At 41.4% G+C, this 9,471-nt stretch overlaps 2 protein-coding genes across 2 annotated transcripts; one reads left to right on the top strand and one right to left on the bottom strand.

Moving 5' to 3' along the window:
• Window positions 1–547: 547 nt before the first annotated feature.
• Window positions 548–1,870, top strand: LOC125179501. Its single transcript, XM_047885519.1, has one exon. It carries the CDS (start codon window positions 584–586, stop codon window positions 1,472–1,474), a length of 891 nt encoding a protein of 296 aa, XP_047741475.1. The 5' UTR covers window positions 548–583; the 3' UTR covers window positions 1,475–1,870.
• Window positions 1,871–4,317: 2,447 nt separating this feature from the next.
• On the bottom strand, window positions 4,318–8,901 carry LOC108674358 (protein disconnected-like). Its single transcript, XM_047885518.1, has 3 exons — window positions 8,429–8,901; window positions 5,819–6,108; window positions 4,318–5,061 (listed from the first exon to the last, which is right to left on the bottom strand). Exons 2-3 carry the CDS (start codon window positions 5,825–5,827, stop codon window positions 4,318–4,320), a joined length of 753 nt encoding a protein of 250 aa, XP_047741474.1. The 5' UTR covers window positions 5,828–6,108; window positions 8,429–8,901.
• Between the last annotated feature and the right edge of the window lie 570 nt (window positions 8,902–9,471).

The following is a 9,471-nucleotide window of genomic DNA, read 5'->3' as shown; positions in this document are numbered from 1 at the left end:
CATGTTTTAATACAAAGTGTATTGCCACATAATCTGTGCAACCACACCGTGCTTGCTTTCTTTCAAAATTCAAATGTCGACGCAACGCTTGACTGGATTAGATGTAGTCTTTCGTGGCAAAGTACAGTGCACGTTCTTTCGCTACCAGAAGTACAGTGCACGTTCTTTCGCTACCAGAAGTACAGTGCACGTTCTTTCGCTACTACTTCACTATTCTTGTATTCGACTCTTCACCTCCAACAGTTTCTTAGGTTCTGTGAAACGAAGAACATCGTCTCCCACCTTCTGCACAATGACCCGCCAATCTCACGATACGAAAGACGCACCTGAAAATCGCGACTTTGGAGATATCCATGACTCGTCAGATCAGCATGACAACGGCCCTCTACCCGAGTCTATTGATAATAATTCTCGAAGAGACACCGGTAGTGATAGAAGAGAATCTACAGATAGACGAAGTTTTGAGCGGCGTGACACTATGGACGAGTTCGGAAGTCGAAACGAAAATCACCGAGTTCCTCCTTACTCAAGCCAGAGACAATACTCAAGGCCCCATGATTCTTTACACAAAGCGCACGATCCTATGAAAGCTCTTGACCCAGAGCAACTTAAGAAGTTCTTGGAACGCAATGCTTTACTAAATCCAATGGGCAGAAATGCAGCTAGCGATGCAAGATGCGATCCCACTTTTATGCTAGGGCAACATGGCGCACTAGGAGGGCCCAATATGAATCATTCTTCTAGTTTATCCGCGGCATCGATAGCCTCTAATATCCAGGCTGCTAATCCTAACCTTACTTCTTCTCTTCTCAGAGGCGGTCCTCAATTAGCGAATTCTTTGTCTTTTCTTCGTCTTGCAACACCGCTTCCAAATATGAGCCGACCTAATCAGATGCCTTCTTCAATGGTCAATGCCTCCCCTCTGACATCTCCCTTGGCTCTACTCGAAACTATGCAACCGTTTGATATTCGAGGCGATAGGAGAAGTCCCAGTCCATGGCACCTGCCCGAAGTATCCAAGCGCCATCTGGCGTCGCCTTCCAGCATCACCAGCACCGGTTCGATGCAGGGCCAACCTAGCCCTCCAGTTCCTAATTCTTCGTATGCGTCGTCACAGATGTCCTCGCGAAACGATATATCAGTCGAGCATTTTAGTGACGATGATGATGACGAAAAATCATTAGCTTTAAATCTTTCTACTACTTCTCCCGGTTCTACTCCAGCGTCTACGTCTCTGCCATTACCTGCCCAAAATAGCTGCAACGGTCCTCCTACTCCTAAGCGGTCATGGAATTCCATGAATATGGGCTCTACTTTCATTAATCCTGTGACAGGCAAGAAGAGAGTGCAGTGCAACGTTTGTATGAAAACATACTGCGATAATGGTGCTATGAAGATCCACTTTTCTGCTGTTCATCTTCGAGAAATGCATCAGTGTACTGTCGGCGGATGTAACATGATGTTTAGTACTTGAAGATCTCGCAATCGTCATTCAGCTAATCCAAATCCAAAATTACACACCCCGCAAGTTAGGAGAAAAATTTCTCCTCACGACGGCAGGAGTTCGGGCTCTCACCCAGCAATATCGCTGAGATCCCCCATGCCAGCACAGCTGCAAGATCTACATCCCCAAGCCGCGTTCCCTCCACTGTCCACGTTTCCCGGCCAGTTTGGGGGCCTAGACGCTCTACCGAACCTTCCGTTCTTACCTTCAGGAAATCCTCAGGAGCTCGCAAAGCAGTTCGAGATGCACCATCATGGCTTTGATCTGCAAAAGGAAGCTTGGAAGTATGGACAAATGTCTTCTTATCCAGACGATTCATCTATGATGATGGATCCGAAAAATCATTTTGATCACGCCGAGAAGAAACGAGCATCTCCTACATCATTAATGTTTATATATACATCCTCATATTGTTAGGGACGCTCGCCGCTTCCATCAGATCTTAAAATGTAAAAGTTTAATAGATACAGATTTGTATGAATAATGCCATTCAATATTGTTAGCTACATTAAATTGAGGGTGGAACATGGGAATGGCAATGATTCATTTATCAGAAGCAACCTTTACAAAATTAGTGTCAAACAAGCAAACGGATGTCATGTCAACCGGAACTCGAACACCACAGCAGAGAGTATTTTATGCAGCTAATGAATTTCGCAAACTTTGCTGGAAGAGAGATTATTGAATTTTAGAAAAAAGGCGGGATAATTCAATGGAGGGTGGTGGCAGAACTGCAATCTTAACATAACATAACATAGTGATCTCGGCGCTGAAGTGTAGGCCTGATGTGGCCTGTCGCCGATTCTTTTTCTTTTCGTGCCTTGTTCACAGAAGATCTAAAATCGTGTCATTTGACCGGATCTTTTCATGACTGACGATAGTTTGAAGTAGCTGATAGACTTCCACCGAGTTCGATAAGGTGCTAGGCATTTCAAATCGGAACATATATTTTTCCATAGCTTTATCTAGTCTGTTCTTGAACGCATTCATACTTGGAGCGCCAACGATGTCATCAGGGAGGCTGTTCCACATGTCGGTGATTCGAAGCAAGAATAAATTTTGTCGCATGGAGAAGTTGCAGCACAGTTATTTTAGCTTATAGCCGTGGCCCCTGGTGTTGGTTCTTGTTTCAAATTCTAGTAATCCTTCAGGGACCTTGTATAGACCATGAGTAATACTTGTATACTTCAATGAGGACCCCACGCAGACGTCGATAACTGAGGCTTGGAGGCTTCATAATCTTCAATCTTTCTTCATAGGACTTGCCCTTCTTTTGGACGCCTGTCAGAGACCACCACTGCCTTGCTTCGAATGGACTATCATGATCCCTTCCCTGAAGAACGTAGCCTACAACACTTATTGACTGCAACATTATCAGCCGCACGCCACCAGAGAGATCACATCCATTGAATTAGACCAATCAGCCCACAGGAAAATATGGCTGCCGTCGTATGGCCCAGCGTCGTCTGATGATGACGAAAAATCATTAGCTTTAAATCTTTCTACTACTTCTCCCGGTTCTACTCCAGCTAATTTACTTCTACTCAAGCTAATTTAGGTCTCTAATTGCTAGTTTTTATGATTGTATCTGAAATTGTTTGGCAAAAATAGCCTGCATGCCGAATTTCAGATCTCTAGAGCAATCAGAAGTGGGCTAATTTTCGTTGTCAATGTAAACAACAAACAAACAAACAAACGCGAAGCTAAGCTAAGAAAAACGTGTTAAAAATTAAATACAACTAAGACGAAAAGTCGAAACAATGTTGACTTACACCATATTATTTTTCAAAAATATTATTTAGGAAAGCAATTACCAAAAATCTTACGAAACTAATCAGAGTCAAATTAATAACGAGTAAGAATAAAATCGCGGAATTTAGTCTTCAAACTGAATTTTAAAATCATCAGGTAATTCATTAAAATATTTCACACAATTAAAAACTGTGCCGTTTCTTTCAATTTCTAACCGAACCGGGGGCAAGTTAAAACGCATGCCCCTGGTGTCATGGGAATGTATATAGGGGAACAAGAGAGGCGAATGCAGAATTAAAAAGACGTTCATCGTGGAATAGTGCCCTATTCATGAATTTTAAAAGCTGAAATTTGTACATATCAAGTTTTAAAATTTTCGACTGCCTATATAATACAGTAGTACGAGTCAAAGGTAGTACAGTAGTACGTTTAAACTTGTTTAAACGATAACGTTTAAACAAGTTAACAATGATAACGTTTAAAATATGCTCCAAACTCATGTCGGCTAATGCACAACGGAATCTAATTTGTAAACCAATTTTCGAGGTCACAACAATCAGAATTTTTTTCGCATACATAACCATGAGCTCAAAGTACGCACAATTACTTACTTATATTACTTCGGTATTTTACAAATTTCAATCTCAAATGCACACTGACTTAACGTACGACGCTTTCTTTAGGTTCCATTACTTGTGAAAGAAACATAATCAGGTCGTATTTGCTGGGATTCCAAATCAGCTTTGTATAAATCTAATCAACAACCACTGAGAACCATCATGACCACAGACTTCAGGGAATTATAAAGATTAATAGATAATCATGCAAGCACATGGGTATTCAAATGCACAACGACTGGAATTGACACAAGAAATAAAGAAATAATAATCGATTTGCACCATAGGAAAGACTTCAAATCTACAGTGGGGGGAAATAAATATTCGTACACTTGAAAAATCGTATTTTAATGTATGTAAGTACACAAACTTAACAGGAAAAGTGATTTAAATTATGTATAGAGACGCATAGTATTCAAAAATACTATCAAAAGAAATTAAATCTCAATGCAACAAAAAACAATGCAACNACTTCCAAGCTTCCTTTTGCAGATCAAAGCCATGACGGTGCATCTCGAACTGCTTTGCGAGCTCCTGAGGATTTCCTGAAGGTAAGAACGGAAGGTTCGGTAGAGCGCCTAGGCCCCCAAACTGGCCGGGAAACGCGGACAGTGGAGGGAACGCGGCATGAGGATGGAGACCTTGCAGCTGTGCTGGCATGGGGGGTCTCAGCGATATTGCTGGGTGAGTGCCCGAACTTCTGCCGTCGTGAGGAGAAATTTTTCTCCTAACATGCGGCGTGTGTAATTTTGGATTTGGGTTAGCTGAATGACGATTGCGAGATCTTCGAGAACTGAACATCATGTTACATCCGTCGACAGTACACTTATGCATTTCTCGAAGATGTACCGCAGAAAAGTGGATTTTTAGAGCACCTTTATCACAGAATGTTTTCATACAAACGTTGCACTGCACTCTCTTCTTGCCTGTCACAGGATTAATGAAAGTAGAGCCCATATTCATGGGATTCCATGACCGCTTAGGAGTAGGAGGACCGTTGCAGCTATTTTGGGCAGGTAATGGCAGAGACGTAGACGCTGGAGTAGAACCGGGAGAAGTAGTAGAAAGATTTAAAGCTAATGATTTTTCGTCATTAGCTTTCGTCAACCTAAGATACTGTTGGAGGTGAAGAGCTTGTTCCTCTGCAGTCACCATGTTCCAGCGATGTAACGGCTGGCCTTGTGTATCCTGAAAATACAAATTGTGTTAATATCCAAGTTAGTTTCGTATTTCCGTATTCTAATACAGATAATAAAAAACGACACTTGATCGCTGCAAAACATCTAACTACAGTATCCCCGCGATAAATATGGGAGTATTGAAATCGTGTTTTTTCAGCCGAGCCTCGATTTTTCGCGTATGAATGGGGACTGAATTAATGGGGAGACTGAATTCGTCAAAAGTTTCGGCGAAGTCAAATTATAATGCGGAAAGAAAGGTGCGCATCTCTCTGTGACGTCGGAACGCTGATCGTAATTGAGTCAATGCTTGGTTTGGTTTGAGGGCCGTGACGCTTCTTGACAAGCTCATGTGATGGATTACAAGGCGACACTGCTCACCAAGCGATCCCTGTCATGATACGACATCATCTAGCTTGCTATCTCGCGAGCTCCTAAAACAAAATTGGTGTTGTCGTGCGGTGCAACCGCAAGAAAACTCAGACATTGCAAACCCAAAGCACTGCCAGCCATGCGAACAGCCAGCTCCACTTACTGAGTTTGCATAGTTTTTTTTTGTGGGGGGAGGGGGCTTCTATCAGGCTTGATTCGAGTACTCCACAACCTCAGTTCTTGTTCTTGTAAGACTCTTGACGTGCTAAGCTCGATCATGACTAGCAAATAACTGTGATTACCTGGGCCCATTGCAACCTGTTTGCTCAATGACTAATTTCAAATGTAATATTAAATTTAAAAAATTGAAATAGAGCCAATTGATTTATAATTACCTGAAGCATGTATCCTCGAGAATAGTCTTCATAGTTCCAGCCAAAACCGTGAAGTAATTGCTGAACTTCGTCGTGCGTTAGCACTGAAAACAGTCGATCCAGGGCTATTTTGAGCCGAATTTGCAGGAGTCCAGCCCTCAAGCCGTGCGGAAAGCCGCGAGCCAAGGCTGAAGCATCCACCCCAAAGGGGAAGCCGGCTATGAGACCCGGGCCAAACTCGCCTGGCAAGCCCGCCACAAGCTGGGAGTGCACTCCGGACACGAACTCGCGCGACGCCAGTTGGCTCAGTCCTGCAAAAAAAATATATATCTCAGTACGTAAAATTTTGTAAGGAATAAATAAGTACAAGCCTTTCTCTGACGGCTTATACATATCACGACTGTAATTTTGAAGTTTATAAATCATTCGTATGAAAATAACGCTGAATTCATCTATGTCATACATCCCGTTATTTAAAGAAGACAACACTGGATTCATCTCTGTCATCATTCATTTAACGCGAGTGTCCAAAAAAAAAAAAAAAATGGAACACATTCGTTTCAGAGGACAAATGGATGCTTAACCGCAGGGAAAATAATTCATTACACGAATGTGCGCGGATGTCTGTATCGAATGCACGGTGACAAGAATATTAGTATCGAGTATGAGTGATCCTCTGCCAGGTGTAGCCAGAGCTCAAAGATATGATTTATTTTGACGGAGATTTGATATTGATGAGCACCATATGCTGCTGGAAATACGAGTAAAAGAAAACTTTGACTATTTTTCGTGTTGCACGTCTCTCCTTTATTTAAAAGTTTCAGAAATATTGCTTCTTGCAAACATGTTTACTTAAGGTTGTAAGTTCCAAATTGCAAATGGCTGTAATGAATAATAATTGATGCAACTTTTACGGTGCTTAATCGTCATAGCCGATACTGCCTATATGTATAACCGGTGATGTTGCAGGGATCACTTATGGAGTAAACATTCCGTGGAGTTTGCTTCGAACGCTAGCCTTGAGAGCGAGTTGCTTTGGTCAGCGATGCAATGAGATGAAAGCTAGACTACGCAATGCTTTTAAATCTAAATGAAACACTTGAGGATGTAACTATAGAACAACGAAATATCGATGCACCAAGGAATAGGGAAGATACTAACTAAGATTTTTTTCTTATTATAAGAGAAAAAATGAGGACTTATATGAGTCCCATCAATATTACTTACTTATTACAATAATGAATTCGACCCAAGGTATGATGATCAACAACCATTAACACATATAAAAGCAATCAATTTAATAGCAATAATTACTAGCTAATATATTCTATATTGTAATTCATCATTCTCTACCGAATTAAACAATGTACTAGGTCTGTTACTCTATATATATGTATACTTCATTTGAGAATAATGGTTGATTGTATACGTGCATTTATCATTCGCAAGCAATATATACATTCGTAAATCGATTCCAGGTATATACCCAATGAGAAAGTCCAAGCAAGACCCTCAATCATTTGATTTAAACGACGCAAACAGAATATAAATTAAGTGCGCGATGTCATTTATTATGCAAAATTTGTCTGGTTGGAATTATCGATGACACAAGTGTTCAACGCAGGTGCAAACAAGGTTGACTTTAAATCAAAATTTATTCAGTGACAAAAATCACGATGGTTAGTTGAAGGCAAATGTTCAAAAATTTTACCCGCGACGTTTCATTTTTTGGTTATACTCGCAATTCCCTCATAATAAATTCTATTTGCGGCTTTGTTGTTAAAATTCGAGCATAGATTATCGTGCTCATGTCTGTACGCCGAATACAGTTATAATTAAGGACTGTAAAAAAAAGTACTCTGGTTGGAATCTGCTTGGATATAAACTAGATATTTTTATTGGTCACGGGATTCTTCAAAAATAATGAAGTCACCAAAATATAATCTCAGGCCACAAAATTCACTTCACTTTAATTTTGTTTAAAAAATACATTAGTTAAGATTCTATCCATTGAAAAAGGAAAGGAAATTTATCAATGGCATTCTTGAACAGTTATCGTTGACAGCAGTTATTTCGAGTAACCTATACTGTCTATATCCTCTTTCTGTTACACGCGCTATACTGTTACACGCGCTACTGTTACACGGGCTACTGTTACACGCGCTATTGTTACACGGGCTACTGTTACACGCGCTACTGTTACACGGGCTACTGTTACACGGGCTACTGTTACACGCGCCACTGTTACACGGGCTACTGTTACACGCGCTACTGTTACACGGGCTACTGTTACACGGGCTACTGTTACACGGGCTACTGTTACACGGGCTACTGTCTGTCTCTTATACACATCTAGATGTGTATAAGAGACAGGGCTACTGTTGCACGCGCTACTGTTACACGCGCTACTGTTACACGCGCTACTGTTACACGGGCTACTGTTACACGGGCTACTGTTACAGGCGCTACTGTTACACGGGCTACTGTTACACGGGCTACTGTTACACGGGCTACTGTTACACGCGCTACTGTTACACGGGCTACTGTTACACGCGCTACTGTGACAAGCGAAAGTGGCGTGTCACTTCGAATTAGTGACAAGCGTAAAGCGGCGTTGGTTCGAATACATACCCTGGTCGCCGGCATCGGACTTGAAGTGGTCACTTCTTCGTTGGGTTTAGTCTCCACGCCCAGCATTACGACAGACGCAAGCCGACGCACGGTTCTCTTTAGTTTCTCACTTTGACGGCTCTACGGGAAAGCCTTAACTAACATGAATCACTTCATTATATCAGCTCTTCTTTGTTTGTATAAGTTTCAGAACTGCTCATTTTGCTGGCTAGAGCAGATATAACAATGGTTTATAACTGGATATTCACTGCAACACCGAACCGCTCACGAAGTTGCAACCGCTCACGAATCAAACTTCAGCGGAATAAAGTATGTAATACATCATACAAGATGTAATAGATGTAGAAGTGAGTTAGGAGCCGCAAGAAAACTGTCGTTAGTTCTTTTTTATCGCGGCAACGACAGAAGACTGGATTCCGAGGGACAGACCGACGACCATCCACCGTGCACAGTGTCTTGTTGTAGACTGAGCGTCAATATACAGTATACACTAGCCAGGAAAACAGCTTTGAAGGCTCCTCCTGCAGCCCCCGAGCTCCACCTACTGGGCGTGACTGGGTATCTCTCCTCCCAACTTTTGACCAGACCGCGAAAGGGTGGTATCGTCAAAACACAAGTTTCTGTATTTGCTTGATTTTTACTTGAATTTTGTTTGTAATGCATAAGGCAGCAAGATAGAGATAACATTCGAGCCTTTTCATAATATAGCACTTGCATTTTTCACTTCCGTCCTTGAACGTCTCTCTCGGCGGTAAGGCAGCTAGAAACTTCCATATAGGGAAGAGACAAAACAAAACTCAAAATAAACAAAAATATCAGAAAACCAAACAAAAGTTAAACAAGAAAAAATAATAATAACTCAAAATAAAATTAAAGGGGCAGAAAAAAGAATACCTAGGAAAAGGAAAAAAAACACACAATGTGGACCTGCAAACCTCTGAGGGAGAAAGCCAGTCGGGTTAATGAGGAAACAAATATGATGGTAATTACTTACTAAACTAAGAGTCTTCAAATCAAAAATTTACCGGTTACTTTAGAGATCG

Source organism: Hyalella azteca, unplaced genomic scaffold (genome assembly GCF_000764305.2).
Source record: "Hyalella azteca isolate HAZT.00-mixed unplaced genomic scaffold, Hazt_2.0.2 contig2286, whole genome shotgun sequence".
NCBI lineage: Eukaryota > Metazoa > Arthropoda > Malacostraca > Amphipoda > Hyalellidae > Hyalella > Hyalella azteca.
Note: the sequence above shows the minus strand (reverse complement) of the source record. Positions and strands in the feature narration are given on the sequence as shown.

Bases quoted from the DNA above. Each gene is read 5' to 3' on its own strand.
- LOC125179501 (XM_047885519.1), top strand. From the start codon at position 584: ATGAAAGCTCTTGACCCAGAGCAACTTAAGAAGTTCTTGGAACGCAAT.